The following is a 24,894-nucleotide window of genomic DNA, read 5'->3' as shown; positions in this document are numbered from 1 at the left end:
CTATGCGCGTAATACTGCAATTTAGCTTTCTGGAGATCACTGCTCAGCTTGTTTCTAACTTGTTTAAACTCTTTAAGCATGTCAGGGTCCCGAGTGTTTAAGAAGTTATTGAATAATTTGTCTTTGTGTTGTATGCGCTTGTATAGTTGTTGATTTACCTCTTCCTCTCTAGCATTTTTATGCTTGACGACAGGCACGGAGGGAAATGCTACATTGTATACTTGTTTCACTTTGGATACAAATGCATCATAAGATGCTGTAGGATTTTCTTCAGCATAAACATCAGACCAATTTACACTGGAAAGTAAAGTTTGAAATATCCCTGTCGTGCGATTATTTATGACGCGCTTGAAGTAATGTTTGTTATCTGTGGGCACACGTAATAGCAATGCAACAAAAAACGGCAGATGATTATTTATGCCCGAACTGAGCACTCCAGAACATGTCTCATCTTTTGAGATAGAAGTAAAACATAAATCAATCAATGTTCTTGAGTTCAAAGTTATCCGCGTAGGAAGTTCAATAAGGTTTTCACAGCCATTTGCTAGCATAGTTTCAATGAGTTAGATCCTGTCATTATTTTTTGAAAATAAGTCAACGTTGAAGTCACCAACAATTACCGATAGTAATTTCTTCGTGCTAGCAAGTTCAAGTACCGAATCCATATAATGAAGCAGTTTTGTTAGAGCACCTTGAGGCAGGCAGTAGACAACAACAATCATAATATTTCGAGAAACTACTGCAACACATTCAAAATCATCAGTCACACATGTATATTCAGCCAAGATTTCGCAACAATGACATTCACCAATATAAAGAGATACGCCACCACCTCGTTTTCTTGAACGATAAATTGAAACGTGCTTGTAGTCCGGGAAATGCATGACGTCATACTCGCTCGCATACCAAGTTTCCGAAAAACCTAAGAAATCAAAACAGCAGTTCAGCTGAGATAGGTATGTCTCAATATCAGCCTGTTTGTTTCTTAAACTTTGTGCATACATATGGAAGAGTTTAAGCCCGTTTTCATGGAAGCAAGTATTTTTCGTTACTAAACTGTTGAAGGACGTAACACTGTGATAAGGTTCCATGTTTGTTGTAGTTTGTAGTCTTTGATCCTTATACGATTTTGCTTAGATCGCTTTCTATGGCGAGCCTAATCGCTCGAGCATTCGGCTGCTTGCGTACAAAGATAGTTCCCTTTGAACTTCAAACTAATTGATAGTTGAATTGTCTTGCCTTGTTTTTTGCAAGCCAAAGCAACCGCTTGTTTGTTGCAGTCAAGTTAACAAAAAATTTAATGCCCTGCGTTTTGTTCCTGAAGATTTTTTTCTTTTCGAACCATGTAGTCTTCAGTGTTCTGCTAGCAAGACGAACGAGAACGACAGGGTCCCTGTTTTCTTTTGCGCGTAGACGGTACATTCCGTCAATATCTTTTTCAGATAGTGGTGGGAGGTCAAGCTGTTTAGCAATCTTATTTATTTCAGTTAACAGATTCTCGCCATCTTGTTGAGGCAAGTCATGAATTTCCATGTTCTGTTTTCGGCTGTACTGCTCTAGAGCAGTTATTTCTTCCTTTAACTTTGAGAGCACTGTTGTGTCTTGCGACTACTCAACGGTCTCCATTCGGTGGCGCAATTCACTGATACCATGTTCCTGCCGCTTTATAGCGTCTTTTAAGTTATGGTAAGTATCAGGCAAATCAGGTAAGTATCAGGTAATATCAGTACAAAGGCATTGTACTGACCTTTCTATGCTCTGCACAGTGTCTTGTAAGCCTATCAACTTATCTAATTTTGCTTCTAGGGATTGCACGTGCGACAGCTTTTTGTTTATTTCAGCAAGATCAGTTTGAAGGCTTGTAGATTGGCCCGCTGCGTCGGTGTTCACTACAGCAAGTTTACATGTAGGGCGTCTAAGTGACTTCTTCGTGGCATCTTTCATCATCCTAAAGGACTTAACAGTGATGCCGCTACATTTCCGGACATGAAAGTGACCAGTGCAATGGACACATTGTATGACGACATCATCATGACTAAACACGGAGTGACACAACGAACATGCCTCTGCAGTCATTACTCGAGGGCAAAACTATACATGTGACAATAGTCAAAACAGCACTCAAAGCAGCAGCAGCAGCGGAAGTGGCAGAAAAAAAAAATGAATACAATATTTCAAACGAGTTCCACTAACCTGCAAAAATTTAAGTTGCGATTTTAAACGCGATTCCGCCAACCACGCCAACCGCCACTGCTGCCGCCCAAAGACTTCAAACATTTTGCTTACAAAAGTTGTTTTCTTTTGCTGTAAAAATCCTACTGAGGCGCTTTTCTAAGATTGCATAAGTTAGTTGATTAATATAAGGTTCCTTTGGCTCCTGATACAGCACCGGGTCCTTTAATTAGCTGTGATACATGTCATGCACTGTATGCAGTACACGTCACAGCACCCAGGTCAAAGCTATTGTTGCATAAGGACACAGAAATCCAATAACTTACGCGGCATAGCTGTTTGTCCGAACGCAATATCTACTAACAAAAAACATCCTCATTTATATAGTCCGAAAATATGACTTTGTCGAACGCCCACTGGTTGATTAGAATCCGACTAACTAATTTAAAGCAAGGAATCAAGTGGAGAGACATTCCAAACCCTGCTCCTGACACTACTCAAGAAAGACTCCGTATATTTCGACTGGCTTACTGAGCCGAGAAAAGTCGATAGAACCTAAAAACATTAGCAAAAGATGGATTTTGCTCACCTTGCAAGACTCATTGTGTCCTGTTATAATGATTGGAGTTGATCGGCTGAAGGAGAAGAAGTGTCCAAACAGCACCATGGTTGTGAATATAGCCAGCCATTGGTAAATTGCTAATGATTGGCAGGATGTGGATAAAACAGGGTTGTAGAGAGGCCTAAGAATATGCTCTGGCAAGTGTGTAAATACGCTCGTAATAAAAGTATACAAGGACATGCGACATATAATACGCAGAAACGATGTACTTCGAAGAAGTGGTGTACTAAAATATTTCGCTAGGAGGACCACTAGTGCCTCACCAAGGCCCTTAACAGAACGGTCCGGAGGCATGTGCCATACCGGTCGCCACTGCCACAGCATCGGCCTCTCGTGAGAGGATGAGCCGAAATATTTTCGCCTTATAACGTGCAATAAACCGACATCTTATAAAAAAAACTTAACACTGATTTGTGATAAAAAAATTTGTCTGCTCGAAGATGTAATACCGGATGAAGCGGATAGCGGCATGTGTATGCTAAGGAAAGTGTTTTTTAGTTCAGCTTCTGCTTCTCGACACTCCACTAGGGCGTGGAAAGCGGTCAGCCTAGCACCACGCCTACATTTCTACACTAAGGTTCTAAATTTCTAAGTTTGTATATGTGCATAACAACGGTGCAAAGTTGCGAATGTAAATATGTGAATAATTTGTTCCCTGTTGAATTTTATTCCCGATGACTTTGTTATCACTATATATATATATATATATATATATATATATATATATATATATATATATATATATATAACGAAACTGGCGTTTTATTGGGCGAACTTATGCCCTCAGAAACAGGCTATACTCAAAAGAACGGTGACAGCGTCGAACACAGTCGGCGATCGTCGAAAATCTGATCAGCGGGTCAAGCGCGTCGGCTTTTCTACATCAGTCATCGAACGTTCCAGAGTAATTGCTGGGACCCGCGTGCCTCCATAAAGTTCTACATTATTCGTGTCGCGCACACATGCAATCATACTACACAAGGTTCGGTCCCAGATAGCGGATAGAACCATCGATAACGTTCCAGAAATTTCCGATACATGCAGGCGCGTCCTGCGCTGTGCGATGCCATTAGTTAGGCGGTGAAACATGTCGCATAATGACAAACAAGTACACGCGTCAATACCCCCCCCCTCTCACTCTTTTCGAAAGCATTGAGCCCATGCTGCAAGCAAACGAAAGCAATAAAGAAAAACACCCGTAGCAGAGAAAACAACAAAATTAGGAAGTTCGTCAGTGTCCGTAAAAGGGTTTAAGACGCACCACGTGGACCACTTCAAATCGTGCACGGCGCCGCTGTGAATGCGAAATGCCGTCTGGCACCACCTCATAATCCAATGTGCCAATACTTCGGATGACCTTATAGTGTCCGAAATGGCACTGTAATAGTTTCTCACTCAGTCCTCGTCGGCGTATCGGGGTTCCTACCCAAACGCGGTCACTGCGCTGGTACTCGATGACGCGTCGTCGGAAGTTGTAGTCTCGGCTGTCGGTACGTTGCTGGTTTTTGATCCGAAGGCGGGCGAGCTGTCGGGATTCTTCAGAGCGCTGAAGGTAGGTAGCGACATCAAGATTCTCCTCGTCAGTGACGTGCGGGAGCATGGCCGCGAGCGTCGTCGTCGGGTTCCTGCCGTAAACCGGCTTAAACGGCGTGATCTGTGTTGTTTCTTGCACCGCTGTGTTAGAAGCGAAGGTTACGTACGACTGGACGGCATCCCAGGTCTTGTGTTCGACGTCGATGTACTTTGATAGCATGTCGGCGAGGGTCTTATTCAGGCACTCCGTAAGACCATTCGTCTGTTGGTGACAGGCAGTTGCCCTCCTGGGCTTTGTTGGGCGGTACTGCAGAACAGCTTGGGTGAGCTCCGCTGTAGAGGTGGTGCCTCTGTCAGGGATGAGGACTTCTGGGGCACCATGTCGCATCAGGACGTTCTCGACAAAGAATTTCGCCGCTTCGGCTGCGCTACCTTTCGGCAGTGCTTTCGTTTCAGCGAAGCGCTTGAGGTACTCCGTCGCCATGACGATCCCCTTATTTCCAGTTGTTGACGTCGGAAAGGTTCCCAACTAGGCCATCCCAATCTGCTGAAATAGTCAGCAAGGAGGCTTGATTGACTGTAGTATTACCGATGGCCTTGTCGGTGGTGTCTTGCGTCGCTGACAGTCTTGGTATGTTCTGACATAACGGGCGACGTCGTGGGTCGGGCGCGGCCAATAATACCTTTCCTGCATCATCGATAGTGTCCGGAAGAATGCGAGGTGTCCAGCGGTCGGATCGTTATGTAGGGCGTGCAATACTTCTGGACGCAGCCCTGACGGAACAACAAGAAGGTAGTTGGCGCGGACTGGTGAGAAGTTCTTCAGGAGTAGATTGTTTTGAAGCAAGAACGAAGACAATCCTCGCTTAAATTCCGTAGGGACAACGTCGGTGTGCCCTTCCAAATATTCTACGAGGTTTTTCAACTCCGGGTCTGCTCGTTGATGTTCAGCGAAGTCTGCCGCGCTTAATATGCCAAGGAAGGCGTCGTCATCCTCGTCATCTTGCCGCGGCGAGTCATTGGGAGCGCGTGATAGTGTGATGCTGTTGGGTGCAGGATCACCCCAGGAAAAGGCAGAAGCAGCACGCAGAAGCACAAACACACATCAGACTTGTATTGACGCACACAACATATATAAACGGCACACACACGTGACAGTTTCCCTAAATGCCTCGTAGACGACATGCAGCTATATCTAGGGATCGGTGCATTATAATTGGCATACAGTTCCGGCGGAAGCGTATGTCGCCGTGTCGGAGACCTCGTGGAAACGATGTCGGCCAGCGGGGTCGGACAGCAGTGTCGGACCGCCTCGCGGGGCTCAGGTGGCCCTGCGCACCAGTCGATAGACGGGAGCCTCCGCGTGCCCGGTTTCCCTCCGGCGGGGTAAGCGTTCGGGAGCCCACGGCCGCAGTCACCGGGTAGCGTCCACAGCTGGCGGGGTAGCCCTGCGGCCGCTCACCCGAACGCTCGATCGCCCCGGTTCAGGACCACCAGCTCTTCTGGCCCAGTTGCCGAGCGGAAGAGCGGGGCGAGGTAACTTCCCAGCGGGCGACAGCGTTGACTCGGGTGTGGCGTATTGGCGCGGGCGGCGATAGCTCCTATGGGCAAGCCGCCCAGCAAGGAAGCTGTTCTCCGTCGAACGCCGAACCTCGCGCACTGCTCACGCCACGGGACCACGGGCCACCCTCTCTCGCGCATCGCTTTTTTAAGGCGCCACTGCCGACGCTCCCAAATTGGTGTCGATGATGATGATGGCCCTCTTGCGGGTATTTGCAAAGAGTCGCTGTCATCTTCGCCATAGCACGGCGCACTGTCTTCATATATTTATACTTCCCACTCCCACGTACCACATATCACAGATAGGCAATCGGCATCAGAGTGTGCTAGTCCGGACTTGTAGGTTGTCACGTGGTTGTCACGTTGTCACGTGGTCGCGACGTCAAAGAACGCAGTAGCAATACTGTGAAAAGCAAAACTAGCTTTTATTGGGCGAACCTGTGCCCACAAAACGAGCTACACTCAAAGCACAACGAGAGCGGCGAACACAGTCGGCGATCGTCGAAAATCTGATCAGCGGGTCAAGCGCGTCCGCTTTTATACAGCAGTCGTCGAATGTTCCAGACTGATCGTTCGGACCCGCGTGCCTTCCACAAAGTTCTACACCATTCGCGTCACGCGATGAAATCAGATAACACAACGTTCGGCGACAACAGACAGCCGGATAGAAGCACCGGTAACTTTCCAGAAACTTCGGATACATGCAGGCGCGTCCCGCGCTGTGCGATTACATTTGCTAGGCGGCGAAACGTGGTCGCCCGATAAATATAAGTACACGTGTCAATACCCCCCTCTTAAGAAGCATCGACACGATGCTGCAAAGAAACGAAAGAAATTAAGAAGCACTCGTAACAAAGAAAACGACAAAATAAGGAAAGTTCGTCAGCGTCCATAAAAGGGTTTAAGACGCACTACGTGGACCACTTCAGATCGTGCGCGGCGCCGCTGTGAATGCGAAATGCCGTCTGGCACGACCTCATAGTCCAGTGCGCCAATACGTCGGATGACTTTGTATGGTCCGAAATAGCGTCGCAATAGTTTCTCACTCAGTCCTCGTCGGCGTATCGGGGTCCATACCCAAACACAGTCGCCGGGCTGGTACTCGACGAAGCGTCGTCGGAGGTTGTAGTGTCGGCTGTCCGTACGCTGCTGGTTCTTGATACGTAGGCGGGCGAGCTGTCGGGCTTCTTCGGCGCGCTGGAGATAGGTAGTGACGTCAACATTCTCCGCGTCAGTGACGTGCGGCCGCATGGCGTCGAGCGTCGTCGTCGGGTTCCTGCCGTAAGCCAACTTGAACGACGTGATCTGTGTTGTTGCTTGCACCGCCGTGTTGTAGGCGAATGTTACATACAGCAGGACCGCGTCCCACGTCTTATGTTCAACGTCGACGACGTACATCGCTAGCATGTCGGCGAGGGTCTTGTTCAGGCGCTCCATGAGACCATTCGTTTGCGGATGGTAGGCAGTTGTCCTCCTGTGGCTTGTGTGGCTATATTGCAGAATGGCTTGGGTGAGCTCTGCTGTAAAAGCCGTTCCTCTGTCGGTGATGAGGACTTCTGGGGCACCATGTCGCAGCAGGATGTTCTCGACAAAAAATTTCGCCACTTCGGCTGCGCTGCCTTTCGGTAAAGCTTTAGTTTCAGCGAAGCGGGTGAGATAATCCGTCGCCACGACGATGCACTTATTCCCGGATGTTGACGTCGGAAACGGCCCCAACAAATCCATTCCAATCTGCTGGAACGGTCGACGAGGAGGTTCGATCGGCTGTAGTAATCCCGCTGGCCTTGTCGGTGGTGTCTTGCGTCGTTGACAGTCTCGGCATATCTTGACGTAACGGGCGACGTCGGCGGTCAGACGCGGCCAGTAATACCTTTCCTGTATCCTCGACAGCGTCCGGGAGAATCCGAGGTGCTCAGCGGTGGGATCGTCGGGTAAGGCGTGCAGTACTTCTGGACGCAGCGCTGACGGTACAACAAGAAGGTAGCTGGCGCGGACTGATGAGAAGTTCTTCTTCACAAGTACGTTGTTTTGTAGCGTGAACGAAGACAACCCGCGCTTAGATGCCCTAGGGACAACGTCGGTGTTCCCTTCCAAATACTCGACGAGGCCTTTTAGCTCCGGGTCTGCTCGCTGCTCTTTAGTGAAGTCTTCCGTGCTTATTATTCCAAGGAAGGCGTCGTCGTCCTCGTCGTCTTGCGGCGGGGGATCGATGGGGGCGCGTGATAAACAGTCTGCGTCCGAGTGCTTTCTTCCGGACTTGTATATTACGGTGACGTCATATTCTTGCAGTCTGAGGCTCCACCGCGCCAGCCGTCCTGAAGGGTCCTTTAAGTTAGCTAGCCAACACAACACGTGATGGTCGCTGACGACTTTGAATGGCCTGCCATAGAGGTGGAATTTTGCTGTAGCCCAAATGATGGCGAGGCATTCCTTTTCAGTGGTAGAGTAATTGCCTTCTGCTTTTGACAGCGACCGGCTAGCATAAGGTATCACCCGTTCAAGTACGTCTTTCCTCTGGACTAGGATGGCACCGAGGCCTAGGCTACTGGCGTCAGTGTGGATTTTAGTATCGGCGTCCTCGTCGAACTGTGCAAGTACCGGCGGCGACTGCATGCGTCGTTTGAGTTCTTGAAATGCGTCCGCCTGCGGAGTTTCCCACTTGGACTCGACATCACATTTAATTAGAAGTGTCAGCGACTCAGCGATGCGTGAAAAGTCCTTGACAAAACGCCTGTAGTAGGCACACATGCTAAGGTATTGACGCAATGCCTTCTTGTCGATGGGCTGTGGGAACGTTGCGGTGGCAGCAGTCTTCTGAGGGTCGGAGCGGACTCCAGACTTGTTGATGACGTGGCCTAGGAACAGAAGCTCGTCGTAAGCGAAGAAGAACTTTTCTGGCTTCAGTGTGAGCCCTGATGACTTCATGGCCTATAGTAATGTCGCAAGCCGCCTAAGGTGATCGTCGAAATGACGACGACGACGTCATCCAAGTAAACAACACAGGTCTGCCACTTCTATCCTGCTAACACCGTGTCCATGACGCGCTGGAACGTTGGAGGCTTCGAGCACAGTTCCAGTGGCATGACCTTGAACTCGCAGAGGCCGTATGGCGTGATGAAGGCGGTCTTTTCTTAACCGACTCGACTAGTCTTAGTGACCGATATTATGCGTGAAGTGATGGCAGGCCGCTCGTGTTCACACTGAAGGTACCTTCCTCCCTCCCCCTGCTTCCTATCTTTTCGTCTCTTAAATTCCATCATCCATGCGGGGTAGCCAACGGGACATGAGTCTGCTTGACCTCCTTAGCTTTGCTTCCTTCTTTTCCACCCTCCGCAAATTTTTGGCGGTCTTTTAGATACTCTGAACACATGAGGATCACCCGTGAAGCGTCCCTTACTCAAGGAAACTAGCACGGCACAGGGCAGAGATACATTGCACACTGAGACGGCGTAGTGTGCTGTTTGCATAACAGTACCAGAACAAAGTCAAATATGGACCATAGTGTAGATATTACGTGCCAGGGATATCTATGAGCAATGAACGTGCCCTGTGCGGGCAAAAACAAAAATTCAACCGAGCTACACAATACAGCCAAACAAGATCATGACACAACTGAACAACATAATTTTTTCTTGTAAGTTTCCAACTGAATATTGCCCGACACACAGAAACAGTACTAATTTTATAAGTATAGTAGAATAATAAACACCGCGTATGCCTAATCGGCGCCCATCGACGCATTTAAAACGCAATATATACCTGCAAATGACATGTTTCCAAAATCAGAGCGCCATTCAATGCTAAGTGAACGAAGGTTAGCTGAACTCTTGTGCCGACTGCCCATCCCCTTCAGGCAAAACTGGTGCCCTTGCAGCTGCTGCATGCAATAGGGTGAGATATCCCTCCAGTATTTTTTCTAGGAAGCTCTATACATCGCTCCACATCAACTCTGAGAGCACTGGCGTTGTGCATGCATTTCAGAGTCTACAACTTGACAATACTATATCGGATGAAGATGACACGTTACGAACAATACACAGCTTCTCTTTTTACGAATTTTCCCTATGCTATTCATCGTCGTAATTCGATAATCCTAGCGAAGGTAGAGCAATACAGGCGTACATGAAGATTGTGTGGATGGACTTCAACGGCAGTGCATAAACGGACTGTAGGAATTGCAAAGAATTAAGTTGTCTGCGTAAAACTATTTTGAAGGCGGCAAGCACGCCGTTGTCAGAATAAAAGTCGCAACGACAATGCAATTAAATGGTTTAATTGTCGCTTGCATGATTCATAGCGGCCAAGTGTCGTTTATATCAGCACTGCAAAGGCACGCAAAAAATATTCATTTTGAGCAACTACAGTTCATGCAAAGAACTACATTACTGAGCTGCACTGCAGAAGTCGGGGAATCCGTATCGGACAAACATGGCAGGTCATCGTCCCTGCTCAGCGGTGCTGGTAACTGCACAATATTGCATGTTAAATTATCTGCTTTGGCTAGTCGTATATTTTATCCTACATGCTTGACATCTGCTGCCTATTGATGACTGTCATATTATATACAAACGAAGTTTGTGAGCGTTTTAAGAATGACAGCACGTCATTTTTAAAGGAACTTTTTTAATCAAAAATATTGTTTTTCCGCAATGAATTAATATTTTTTTTATCATTCGTACTTGAACGATCATGTCGCTCTTCATAGATCCTGTCCTCCTTAAGCCACCTCATAACTTTGTCTTCTTCCATCTTCGTCTACATTTGTCAGTACATTTCTACCTCATGTTTAAAGAGTGAAGTGATCGTCAACTTCAAAACGTACTCCGTTTATTTGCGTTTGACGTGCCAAAATACGATCTGATTATGAGACACATCACTTCACTCTGTAAACATTTGAGGTACAAACAAGCGGGCAAGATGGTGAGAGCCGCAAATAAATAGTGATAATGACGCAGTAAATTATTTCTGAGCCAAAGAAACAAGTGAAGTCGGCCGTTTCTTCTTTTTGGTATTTTGCTTTCAAGCCAATTCATGACAGCAAAATATTTTCTTGCAGGGAGCGACACGTGTCTGTAGTAATGTTTTACTTGCTACGTAACTTTTTAATTGTCCTTCATGTTCAAATACTGACTACGCACCCTCTGCACATATGATGCGCAAAAAAAGTTACACAGCCATACTTCTACAGTTCTAATCAAGCACCGGGGAATGGAATTGCGAATAAAAATCGTGATTGTTGCTAATAACAGAATCAACAACCGAGCAGTAAATTTCCGCAGCCCAAACCTAGTAATGGTGCACATTTCTTCAGAAGGCACTATTGAATATGCGAAGGGGAAACTCGTAGTGAAAAATGAGGTTCTTTGTGCATTGCAACGTAGGTGGCTAACTAAGTACATGTGACGGAGTGGCTACGCGAACATGCAATTCGTGATCTTAAGCAATATACAAGTCGGTCCGATACCCAAGTCTTCATGTAGCGATGCTTAGTACTGGAAGAAAAATGCAGGAATTTCTAAGTGGTCGTGTATAATTCAATACAACTTCTTTACCAAAATAACTCAATTGAACGCATTTATGCGCCATGTCGCATATTGGTTGTGAGAGACCTATAGTCGATGTTATGTCCCTCCTCCCTCCTTATGGGTAACAAAGTACGAATTGCACATCAACTTGTTTTGATGCTAGGGTAGCTTCTTGTGTACCGTACTATTCCAGCGGCTGTAGTGTTGGCTGCTGAGCTTGCGGTCGCGGATTCGTTAATGGCCACCCCAGTCAATTCAACAACCCTTGTTTGCAGTGCATTCTGCTCGCGCTAAAGAACGCATGGGATCAACATCAATCCGAAACATCGCACTGTGGTGTGTATTATAATCAGATTGTAATTTTGGCACGAAAAAAGCAACAAAAGTACTACGTTTTATTGTTCATGATCAGTTCACTCTGTAAACGTGAGCGTATGTAGGAGAACATTCTTATACTTAAATACTTAACGCTAGCGAGAACAAATCAGCGGAACGTTTGTAACAGTCGGTATTTATTCTTTGTATTTGTTGTCTAAAACCCATTGTTTAATTCTTAAGGTCTCAGGAATCACGTAGAACACAGTAGAATTTTTGTATTATAGAAAAGAAGAGGGCTATATCATTATTAACCGGACTCTTTCTGATGAACTTTTCGGAAGTGTGATGAATAAAACAAACAGGACAGATTATTGCGGCACTACGGCGAACACAGCAAAATAAAAATTACCTTGTGGAATATTTTAGTCACATTTTGTAAGTACGTAAGCAATTATATACGCGGCCAATTGTGTTGTCATTCGTATGTTATTTTAACATATTACTGTTTTCAAGCTTTGAAAGTGCCCGAGCTCTCATACTCATCACCAATCAATGTCAGTTGTTATTCTGAGAAAATATTGATATTTTGAAGCTTCAAAATGTTTTCGCCGTCTGTTAATGTCTTCACTAACACAACCACACTACTTTATCAAAGGGCGCTGCTATACTGTGTTAATGCAGGAAAAAAGAGACTCGCCATCACGACCCGGCCGAAGTGAATGCCAAGATAAAGTGTTCAAGAACATCTCTACAACTACTGAGGGGTGCATGGAATATGTAATTGTTCAAGAAACTAACTTTTATTGGGCGAACTTCTGCCCAAAAAAAGAAAGAACAGGCTACAAACAAAGAAAACAGCAGCGAACAGCGGCGAAGGAGATGTTCATATCCCTCCCTGTGAAATTTCCTTGTCGTATATTTCTGTGCGCACAATGCTGTCAGAATAAATAAATAAATAAATAAATAAATAAATAAATAATTGATTACATAGTTTTCAACTACGTCTTTTATCATCACACATCTAATTAGAGCTCCCTTGTCGGCCTCCATAAATGTTTATAAGGTCCTAACGGTAAAGGTGTTACCAATGCAACAAGAAAACACCTTTAAGGCGGAAAACATTTTTAATGTAGGTGGTGGGCAATCCTTATTTAGGCCATTCGGAGCATTTGTTAAATAGAGGTAAGATTATCGTACACATGCCGACGTAGCATTTGAACAGTCACAATACGGCGATGAAATTTATATCACCAATGCGTATTTTAATATTTGTAAATTGAAATTGGTAAAAATTAATCCGGTGTCCTATATTGTGTCTCTTACATCCAAGGAGTGTTCCCCACTACTAAAAGAAAGTGCTGCTAAAATGCTGCCCTTGCATTCTGAATAGCAATGTAAGCAACAACGGTGCTCTGAATGATGCACCATCTGTCTTTTTGAAACGTCAGCTGCAGTGACGCTTGTAATCGCAGTAGGATCAGGCAGTTGCCACGAAATTGGTTTCCATTGTTATTTACGCAAGGTTGTGCGTGCACTTGCGCAGCATGGATTGCCACAATGGCATCAGGCAAACGTGGCCAGGTACTTTTGTAGCTTCTGCTCCCGTTCCCAGCTTGCGCTGCATTCCCAAGTGGCGTCAGAGAGGTGCGTGTCGAACAGGAGCCAAGCAATCTTGTCGCGCATGGGGAGACGCAGCACTCGGTCCACCTGCCGCCAGAGGTTACGCAAACATTTGTTGGTCTGCATATTTACATGCAGTCGATTGCCCTCGAAGTCCGAGGTAAACACCAAATCCACAAAAAAACGCTACAATTACGAAAATGTACACAGACCTCATTGCACGATCACTGTCGACTATAATGCGAATAGCCATCGAGCAGTATTGTGACAGGCCATATTAATGAAGTTGCGCTTGTTTAACACCTGTAGTGGGAATTCGGAGACTCGTTGCTTCGATTATATGCCTCATACTCCGATATTGTCTCGCTTTGCTGGGGCACTCACGTTTCAAGCTCGCCGAAGAGCTTGTAGGCATGACGGCGACTTTATGATACCGACGCAGTGACGATAGAACGACAAAGTAAGAAGGACGCTGATTGAACGACAAACGCGTATAGCGATGACGAAATGATGACAAATAGATTTTGATTCCTAAATTAGGATGATGGTGAAACGACGACGACATCAAAACAACGGGATGACGACCATAGAACGACAATGAGGTGACGACTGCACGACAACGATGGCGCGACGATGACGGTATGATCAGAACTGAATGAGGAAGCCGGAATTCTGACGGTCGCAGGAGCGAGATGGCACGAGGACGCAGACGCTATCATACATCCGCTGTCATACCGTCAGCGGATGTATGACAGCGTTTGCGTGAGGACGATGCAATGATATCGATAGCGTAATAACGGTGCCATAATCACGACTGAATGACCACAGCATGATGACGAGAGAATGAAGAGCAAGGAATAACGTCCACGACTTGATGAATGTGGTATGACAATGATGATATGACCATAATGGGATGAGGATACTTAATTGACGGCCATAACGAAACGACAGCGGGACGACGATGACATGACGACAACGGTTTGACAACGACCGCATGACGAGAGACGGATGCCGAAGTTGCAGTCACAATGATGGATCGACTGAACCCCGACGACAGTATGCTAGCGAATGCATGACGACGATTCAGAGAAGAGGATAGCATGTTAATGGCATGAGGCCAATGGGATGAAGATTATGATTACAATAGCTTGATGATTACTGAACACGAAACCTGCATAATACAATGGCGTGACTACGGTGGCAAGATGAGAATCTGATAATGAATCTGTAGTAACGATTACGGGAATACTATGAGAACATTACGACGGTGGTCTAACAGTGGAGACATGATGGGGTTTGTCTGACGGTGACGTCATGAACCATATGACATAGTAACCTATTATTTAATGACGACAAAATGATCACAATACAATGAAAAAGAAAGACTGACGTCGATGGAACGAGACGGTGGGATGACGGCAATGGGATAACGTTACTGAAGCGGTGACAATGATAAACGGACACCGTGACGACCATACAGATCAATATAGACAGAATGGGCCGTTGGGTCAGCGTACGAAGACAGAAAGAAAGGAAGAAAAAAGAAAGAAGGAAAGAAAGAGAGAAAGAGAGAAAGAAAGAAATAACTCTATTCGCAATAAAAATCACCTACGATGAGATCAATATGAAAAAGGGTGAGGTAAGTTGCAAAAAGCTGAAGAATGCTGATATTATAACTCTGATGGAGAAAGAACTTGAGTTGGTTAAAGCATCCAACTCGCATTTAATTCTACCTACCTGCTGAAATTCTACGCACCTATGCTGCAATGGACTGCAGTGCGAGTCCCCCCACCCTCTTGCTATTGCGACCTGCCGGCCCTGCCCTCGCCTTCACTGCCTTGCCTCACTCTGTACTGGCCTACCCTAACCTTGCCTGGCCGCCCTCCCGCCTTGCCTTACGGATGTATTTCTGATGCTGTACATTTCATAAGCAAAAGCGGCCGGTAAATGGCAAACTGCACTCACGAAAGAATTGTTTATAAATTGCGCGTCAGCGCTGACGTTCATGAAAACAAAAAGCTCTTCCACCAGAATTGTTCATAAGGGCAAACTGCAGCCAATCTTGATCACAGATATGTGTAAGCGAAGATGGTCGGAAGAAACCACTTATCAATTCGGTTCCAGGGCAGATATTCATAGAAAACCCTTGCGCTAGAATTGTTCGGGAGAGAAATACGGGCAGTCCTTATGCAGGACATATTATTAGCGAAGGATGCCAGCCAATGGCAAACAGCACTGAAGAAAGAATCGTTTTCTGAATTCCGCTACTGGACATTCGTATTCAGAAAAAAACTTGTCATGCTAAAGTTATTCGTAAGATCGAATGCTAGCCAGTCATAATTTGGGACATTATATTAGCGAATAAGGGTGACCAATGGCAATTAGCACACATGCACAAACAGTTTTGTGGATGCTAACCGAATTCACAACGCTTTTCTTTCGTAAATGCCATTTGGTTTTGGCCAGCCACCTTCGTTGATGCTATGTCTAGCATCAAGATCCATTCAATATTCGCTTTCGAACCACTTTAGTAGAAGAGGTTTTGTGGACACGGACCTACGGCATGTAACCATATAAAGCTCTTGTACTATTTACGTTCGAGCCAGAAGGTTTTACGGGCCCATCAAAGCAAGCTGTTGCAACCATGGCGCTCAACCATCTCCGATTTCTTTCTGTATTTTATGCATTTTTTATAACAACAAAATGCACTGTCTTAAATATTTTACCGAAAAAGAAAACCTCTTTCTCCAGCTCAGTCTCCACCGGTGCTTTTTCCTAGGACCCAGAACCATATATTTCATAAAGTGCATTGCTAAATACTGAGCCTTTGTTCCGAAATAAAGACATTCCTCTCGAAAATGAAAACAGTATTTGCAAACAAACTTCCATTCACAGATGTATATAGTTATTTCGTCTATCTTTAAGGCCCGTTAACTTTTGGCGAAATGACCCAAATTGGCATCTTTCAATTGACTTTTACAATGACATAAATTTGATGTTGGATAAGTGCAGCAGCGCGTAGAGGTGGGATAAATATGCAATAAACTCACTTGTTACTTATGATTAGCCACCGCTTGAACACGCAATGGGTCCAAATAATGTAACGTGAATTACACATATGAATTGCATATTGCGTTGCTTCTGATCAAAGAAAGTGGAGGGGGGCGGCTTTGCGAAATTATTCTTACTTTTAAGCGAGGAAAAAATAGTGTTGGCCGCTCTGGTCTCAACATTTGCAGCATGTTTTTTTTCTTCGCCGCTGAGCCTCTTGGAGGCAGCTATGCAACACCTACGATAACGAGTTAAGGACCGCGCAAGCAGGGACGGAACGAAAAATGGTAAGCGTTACTTTAGGTGTCAGAAAAAGAGCGATGCGCGTAATAGAGCAATCGTGGATAGTTGATATTCTAGTTGACACTAAAAAAATGAAATTGGGCAGGCCACCTAATGCGCAGGGTAGATAACTGGTGGACCATTAGAGTTACAGAAAGGGTGTCAAGATAAAGTAAGCGCAATGCAAATTAGGAAATCCTCAGGCGCACGCTGGAACCACCTAGCGCAAGGCACGGGTAATGGAGATCGCAGGGAGAGGCCTTCGTCCTGTAGTGGACCTAAAATTAGGCTGCTGCTGCTGCTGCTGCTGCTGCTGCTGATGATGATGGTGGTGGTGATTATGATGATGGTGATGATGATTATTATTATTATCGTCTGACGCATTCATAAAAGCGTGCAGTTGCCTATACAGAGACGTGCATAGGGTGCCTCCACTGCTTCTAAGCTGTTTTCAGCACCACTGCGAAAAGTTTCGCTGCAAGCACAACTACAACCGCGTGTCGCTGTCTGTTGTCGACCTGCGCGGCGACTTCACACGGCACCTCAACTTAAGATGTGTGATGTGCAGTAGTGCGCTCAGTTAACAGCCCATCTTTGCTTCTTCGTCGTTTATTCTGAGCTTTTGATACCTCTTCGCTCCAATACGACGACGCAAATAAAGTGCGCTGTCGCTTTAGTTGCAATCTTAACGTAGCCTAAGGACGTTTTAGCTTAGAAATTGCTTACGAAGGGCGGAGCTTAGTCAGTTCTGTCCGACGTTCTTAGACGCAATGCGAAACAATAATAACTAATAATTCCAGGACTCACCTTTCCCTTCATTGTCTCCCAGCTATCGTAGAAGAAGACGGAGGTTGGAGTGGCTCCAAATTCCGCGGGAAGGTCGTCCATTCTCGTGAGGTTCACGCGTGGGTCACACACCTGCGTCCAAAGGGAACGGTCATGGCAATCGAGGCAGCACGGAACAGAAAATCTTGGAAAAGATGTTCCATCGGCAGGGCCTACACCACTTTTACACGTAAAACGCGCTGTCTCTCCAAACGTCTCACTACGGAACAGTGCCCAAAACACTAGTATTTTACTAATTAGTAGCTGACCCTACGAATAAAACTCGTCGAATAGGCCCAGCCAGAAATGTGCTGGCGGAGGGCGAACGGATGAATAGTTCAATTATGTTTAATTTATCAGCGTCCCGTCTACGGGACCAAGTAGTGGGGTGGAAAAAAAATGTGTTTTCGAGCTTTATTCTTCGCGTGAATTACAGAAGCATCTTGCTGCCCTCAACCTCCGACACATGCACATTTTCTTTGAAATTTAAATTTTTAGTTGTTTTTGCACCACTTATACACCAGCCCTATTTTACTAGCCTCCCCTGCAGATTCATTCATGAAGTGTTCACTACATCAGCGGAGGAGATCAACACTCATGTGCTTGTACTAACGCATCTAGCGCTCTTCAGCTCTAGGCACTCATTTCGGAGGCTGTGTCATTATGCCGTTTAGCTAAGTTAGGAAGTTCTGGGCATGGTAACGATGGCACCATCTCGCGTCTGTACAACGCTGCAAGTTCTAACGCAGTAATACCATAATTCAATAATATAGCAACAATCAGATCGACAAGGCTATGAAGACGTTGCAAGGGCTGCATTTGATCGCGGATAACTTAAACGAGGCTTTCTCAATGGTCTTATTATTGAAGCATTGTAATAAAATTTACTTTCGTTCCTTTCGCAGAGGCGCAATACAAAAAGGTGCTATATTTTTGCCAACTTCAGTGCAGCAGACCATAACGGTGTAGATTTCACTGCTCACGCGATGTGCATGTGATAGCTTTCGTATAAAAAAATATCACTTAGGTGCATTTTTCTGCTAGTACCATTCCCATCACCATCTTCGCAAAATATTTGTAGTGGTCCCTTTTTATACAACCCTATCTTTGCCCATATCCGTCAACATCTGCGAAACCGTTGATGCTGTTTGTGGAGGACAACGTCAAATTTGGGTGTGGGACACTTCCGCCGCCCACAGCTCTGGCATAGAAAGGTTTCAGAGATTATATTGACCGCGGATGCGTTTGCTTTCACCACGTGCTGCTAGCCGCTCTTTTAATGCGAAAACATTAAATGCCCCATGGAACCGAAAATACGGCGTTGGCGGCGTGATCAAAACATGGTGCAAAAAGGCTACGAACCCGCGGCTTTAGTGGGAACCGAACCCATAAACATTGGTGTTACTGAAAGCGAAATTAATTCAGGTACAGGTAAGTAAGATAGAGTTAATTACGGAACTCGAACCCATGACCTATGGTGGGAGTCTAACCCATGACCATGCGTTGCGCCCACCTTGCGACAAATGCCGTTGGTCACGTCGCCGTGCTTCGGCTCACGTGGCCGCAATGCTTTCGCCTTCATCCACATAAGGATAACTAACTGCCGCGTGCACTTTGTTTTTTCGTCTCACCAGCATGGCTCTTTTGTCACCGTTGAAAGCAGGCACACAGTTGCGCTGTGTCGTGTCACTACAGTGTCCGAGAAACCGAAGAGCTCAGAACCCCTTACGAAAGTATATCGATTTCATTGAAAGTGTCAGTAACAGTTGAGGTGTCAAAGGTGAACACAGCAGTTCGCAGAGAGCTAGGTGCTGGTCATGTTATCTTTTCTATCCATCGCGATGCTATACAGAACCATAATAACCATATTGAGGGCAATGGCTGCCCTTAGTTTTCCTGCGACAATGTTTAGCAAGGCAGGTATTCTGCAAGAGTTCACTAGTGGACATGTTCATTTCGTCTACTACTGAAGTGCTGATTCGCTGTGCCGCCTGGTTACTGCGGATACGCAGCCCAGCCCAGCTAATGAGAGCTTCAGCAGCAGAGGAAATGGACCTGTCCACTAGGCAGATTACTAAGGAATACCTCCCCAAATGCGACCAGCAGAGCAGTACACAAATTGGATGTTTGTGCCGGTCTCACGGATACACGTGTCATGGCGATTAGATAAGTGCAACGTCGAGTCTGTCGTCCAAGCTCAGGGGCTATCTTGATAAACAAGTTCGGTTTGTCGAAGAGACCTTACCTGACATCCCCTAGGTTTCGAAAAGTGCTTCAAAGGTATTTGTGCAGCTTTCAAAAGCAAGCTCTATTATTTTAGATAATACTTTTAATTTTGTAAACCCAAGGCATCATTTACATCTGCCCTATTATTATACTATGTTTGCATACAAAATAGTAATTTCTAAGCACTATTGTTGAATATTGCGCCTCCGGGGAAAAGTGCTGCAGGAACCACACAATGTCCATAAAAGTAACATTTCACAAAATCTGCGCGTTCCAGGTTTTATGGTGAAGATGTTTTCAAGATGTGCACGTATCTGTGAATTGCAAGGAATATCCATGTGGTAAGAACACATTGTGCATGTGGTGGGACCTGTAATTGTTTTATGTATAACAGAAAAGTAAAAATGTAGTATGTTTCGTATTTTAAAGGCACAATTCACATAAGAGGAGCGGTGACCGAAAAAAAGAAGTTCTTTCTTCATTCCTCTAGATTCGCGCATACAGGTTACACTGACGAAACGCTGTGCCATGAAAATTAGCGCAGTTTGTGCAAAATATTCCGCTAGACGATACAACATTATCATTTGATACGAATCACGACGCCACTATGAATGCCGGCATAGAACTCAACGCACAGCTGAACACTGTGCTTTATGACGAGCAAATGCGGCCCGCAAATCTACAAACTGCGCAACGGTACATACGAGGACCAATAAGAAAGTCATTGCCCCTATTTTCTTAGCCGAATTGTGGCTTATGCGAAGTCAACATATGCCTTCCGAGCGCTGAACCTTTGTTGGACCAGCCCGGTGATATCTGCCGGTAGCTCCGCGTCAGGGCGATGCTGTCAGTTGGTAAAGATGGCGGTTGTGCTTCACACGTGCACGGCGAAGTGTGATGTGTTTTCTATAGAACAGGGACGAACGCTCATCGAAATCAACAGAAAAATGCAGCCCACATATGGGGAAGGTGTCTCGCTTTGAGAAGTGGGAGATGCTCGCGTTGCGAGTTTTCAAAAGGCCGTGAAGTCTTGCATGACAAAGATCGATCGGGGAGGCATGGGGGCATGGTTGACTGACAATATTTCGCGCGTGAATAATGCAATGACGAAAGCGGATCGACATCTGCAATTCAAGGACATTTCCCGGGAGCTTAGGATTTCGTATGGGAGTGTTTACAACACCGTTCACGGACCCTTAGGGTACGAGAATGTCTCGTTAGGTGGGTGCCTAAGCAGCGGGATGACATGATGACTGGCAAGCGATTGATTGCTTCACTAGAACATCTGCAACGGTATCCCGAGGAACCTGAAAGTTTCCTGAACTGCATTATTACTGGCGATGAAACGCGGATACTGCATTTCATGCCGGAATGCAAGCCGCAAAGCGTGGCGTGGAAACGTTCGGGTTCGCCTGTGTCCGAAAACATCCGTACAGTGCCATTTGTTGAGAAAGGGATGTTAACGGTCTTTTTGGATCGCCGAGGACCGCTCCTGCTGGATTTCATGCCACGATGTGCAACCGTCAATGTTGACAGTTATTGCTCCACACTCCCACGTCTGCCGGCTACCATAAGGCCGAAATTCCGAGGGATTCTCGATGTGCACAACGCGGTTATCTTCCACGGCAATGAGAGGCCACGTGTGGCAATCAGAACCGCCGACATGCTCCAGTCATTTCACTGGGAGAGTCTGGACTTACCCATCACTCAGTACGAGCCTTGCTCCTAGTAATTTTCACGTTTTGGGTACGCTGAAAAAGCTCCTGGCAGGACAGGAATTCACGCGCAACAATGAAGCCAAGACAGCAGTCCGACGGCGGTTCCACACTCAGCCGGGCGAATTCTACTACAGGGGCATCTCAAATTTAGTGCGGTGGTGGGACAAACGTCTGAACCGGTGTGGGGACAATGTGGAAAAAGAAGTGCAAGGAAAGTAGAATAGTACGTTATTTGTAATTGCCTGTATGTGCCTTATTCTGACTAATAAAAATAGGGGCAATGACTTTCTGGTTCGTCCTGGTATAAGCCCTAATCTCGACAGCGTAAGGCATTAAAACTCTTAAAACAGAGAGATGAAGCAATATAAAAACAAGTTTTTACGCTAAATACAAACAGCTATATATAGGCGGGCTTTTTCGCTGACCTCACTCAGGCGACAAAGGTACGTTTTACTCAATCAAATAAGTTCAACAGTCTCGCACTGCGCGGTTCAGGTCACAGATAATGAGTAAATGACTTGTGATATACACTTAGCTTTTATGTACACATCTTCGTCCAAAGCATTCTCAGCACCGAACATATTCAACTGCCCATTCTTCAGAATCTTGGCATCTCTCAAATGCTTTACAGTTTATGTTTATGTTTTTAAATCTACACTGTACGCCATAAAAATTGCTAGCTCTCCTCTAATCGAGAGTAGATGTAAGCATAAAATGGCAACCGCCAAAGCAGGTCGGTTGTAGACGATACTAGCAACAATCTTACAGTGCGCGCAGTGTATGTTTGCAACGGCTCACCCCACCATATCACACCACAGAACGCCATGCTGTGCATTGGTTTATATGGACGCTACGCAGCTAGAAGAAAAACGCCGACTGAAGGCCGCACGACCGACAGCGAAGGACGCCAGGGAGACAGAGCGCACTGCCCAGCTAGACGAAAAAAAGCACCTCAAGGTGGAGCAACGATGCGTTGCGCCATCACTCGAGGTGACGCCAAACCCGCGCCATGTAACTCAAAGGCAGCTGGCGTTCAAAAAAGCACAGGCAACCCTGTATAAGCACCAAACGTTGCCAGTAAAGTATATGGTGCTTTGTATCTGCCTTTTCAACGTCGCTATTGGAAATTACAAATAAAATTACAGCATAACAGAAATTACAGCTTGCGTGATAGTGTGAACAACCATTAGGAAGAACTCGGAAGCAATATGGTTTATAATTTGTTTGGACCGTAACTAGAGTACATAATGTGGTGCTACGCAAAAGGTTGGCGGCCAGCGACACATCTTTTAAAGTTTGGTTGGTTGCCCAGGTGAACTCGTTTTGTTTTCGCAACTTTGCTACAGCGTTAGATGCGTTTTCTCGTGCTTCCGCAACATTTCAGAATGATCTCGGCAGTCAAATAGAGCAATGTAACCCAGTGTGCGAAAACTACCGGTGAGAGTATGGGGGTCATCTTGAAGAACACTGGTTCAGAATCGGTGAAGCCGAGTTTCTTCGCCGCTGCTTCACGCGGTACCTAACCTTCTCCCGAGGTAAAGTATTTCTACAGCCAGAGCAATGCTGAAATCTCTTCGCCTGAGTAGAGATTTTGTATTTGCATGTGCCCCGGGTGTCATTCATAAATTCGAAGCTGACAATAATGCTTTTCCGTGGACGCTGTATAATGAGGTTTTGTTGTTCTTGTTGTTGTGTGGCAAAGCCAGTGTGAAGCAGACACCATTTATTATTTCATTTGCTAATGTGTTTTGTTTACATCAGATATGACGTATTACATGTGCTATACCTTATATTGTACGTTGCGTTCATACCACAGTTGTATACGTGCCTACGGGTGAATAAATTTCCTTGTCAACTTTCCCGCGTATTCTCCTTTGAGTGCCCGGATAACGGCTCTGGCTTTTGGCTCAAGGTCACTCGAAGGTTGACGATAACGGGAACTGAAAGTATTTCATCCTTAATACGTTCTAGGAGTTGCACGTGGGGAATCTCGCGTCCAGGTCACAGCGCGAAGCATTCATGAGCGTGCCCGCACGATGTAGGCAAGCGTGAGGACGAGGACATGCAAGATGGTTACTTAGTTCACCAACCTAAGGCGGCGCCGGTTGCGCGAGTTAGCTAGCCCGGAATGGCGAAGCTAGGGTTCCCTATATGCGCTATAACATCCTCTATATATTCCACGCGGCACCAGTGCTCACTCATACCAAGCAACTTTCCTATCAGCTAGTCATAGGTCATAGGAAATGGTTAGGGTCATATCAGCTGTCATTTCATTTCATGCAAAAGCAACAACGCGAGCACGGATTCGCAGCAGCACCCGACGAACATGGTTAATACTTTAGCAACGACGAGTATATAATAAGTGAGAACGTGGCACTGCGGCAGCGAACTACGGGTTCCCGCATATTCCCGCCGGACTGAGCAGCCATTGCAAAAATACCGGGCGCTATGTGTATATCCTGCAGTACACGTCACCTGCTCTTCAACAGCCTTCTCTTGTTTACTAGCAAGACCCCGTGTTGGTCTAGTTGGTGTCCCGCTGTCATTGTTAGCGGAGAAAAGGGAATGTGGAAAAAATAACAACCAATCACAAAGAGCTTGGCACCTTGCGTATATTTCGTCGGCTTTGGCGTCAAGTCCAAGCCTAAATCAGACAAGACTAACTCACGACATAACTGACACGGAGACACCGTGGCTGCTTTGGCCATTACGAATCTTCCTGTGGCCCGTGTTGTGCTACATCCTTCACCTTGCTTAATCGCCAACTGGCTCAACTATCAAAGATCCTCGAAGACATGCTGTGTTCACCGTTCTGAGCCTCCGCGCTTCATATGCAACAGTGGCTGGACCTCCAGTGTAACATTGAAAAAAGGGAGCAGTTTACACCTACCTGCTCGTACCCAACGAGAGTGAAGCCAGTGCACGGTGCGTACAGTGCCTTCTCTGGGAGTGCAGATACATTCTTGAGCTGGTACATGGTGACTCCCATCTCAAACGAGAGGCCCACGTAGAGCTCCTTCCGTGGGTAGGACTGAGAAGCGAGCAGCATTGTGGAGTGTTTCTCCTGTAGAAGTGGCAAGGGAGCTCAATTCATATGGGCTCATTCGAATAGCCGTTTGGTTGGCGATGGCATCCGTACCATCGTACCATCGTATTACCATCGTATTGTGCAACTTGTCTTACGATGTGAGATTTGCTCCTCGTAGCGTCTATACGTGCACCCTTTGCACCGCAGTTGCATATTATTGCACGAGGAGGCACCTCATGCAGCAGTTGCATACAGCAGTGACATGCACCACGTAGCTGGACCTGGTTAACTCAAGCAGGCTGGGTGGCTATTTGTCACCACTCCGTTTCTAAGGGGACGTCAATGAACACTCATTATCGTCGCCATCAACAGTAACCTACTTTGCCACAGGTCAAGGGATACGATATGTGCGTC

The 24,894-nt window shown here is 46.0% G+C and overlaps 1 protein-coding gene across 1 annotated transcript; it reads right to left on the bottom strand.

Annotated features, from left to right (window-relative positions):
* Positions 1-13,293: 13,293 nt before the first annotated feature.
* Positions 13,294-24,507, bottom strand: LOC142588787 (uncharacterized). Its single transcript, XM_075700607.1, has 3 exons — positions 24,343-24,507; positions 17,491-17,601; positions 13,294-13,437 (listed from the first exon to the last, which is right to left on the bottom strand). The coding sequence occupies exons 1-3, from the start codon at positions 24,499-24,501 to the stop codon at positions 13,294-13,296; spliced, it is 414 nt and encodes a 137-aa protein (XP_075556722.1). The 5' UTR covers positions 24,502-24,507.
* Positions 24,508-24,894: the final 387 nt, after the last annotated feature.

This window comes from Dermacentor variabilis, chromosome 7, assembly GCF_050947875.1.
Source record: "Dermacentor variabilis isolate Ectoservices chromosome 7, ASM5094787v1, whole genome shotgun sequence".
Lineage (NCBI taxonomy): Eukaryota > Metazoa > Arthropoda > Arachnida > Ixodida > Ixodidae > Dermacentor > Dermacentor variabilis.
This window is presented reverse-complemented; position numbering and strand designations above follow the sequence as displayed.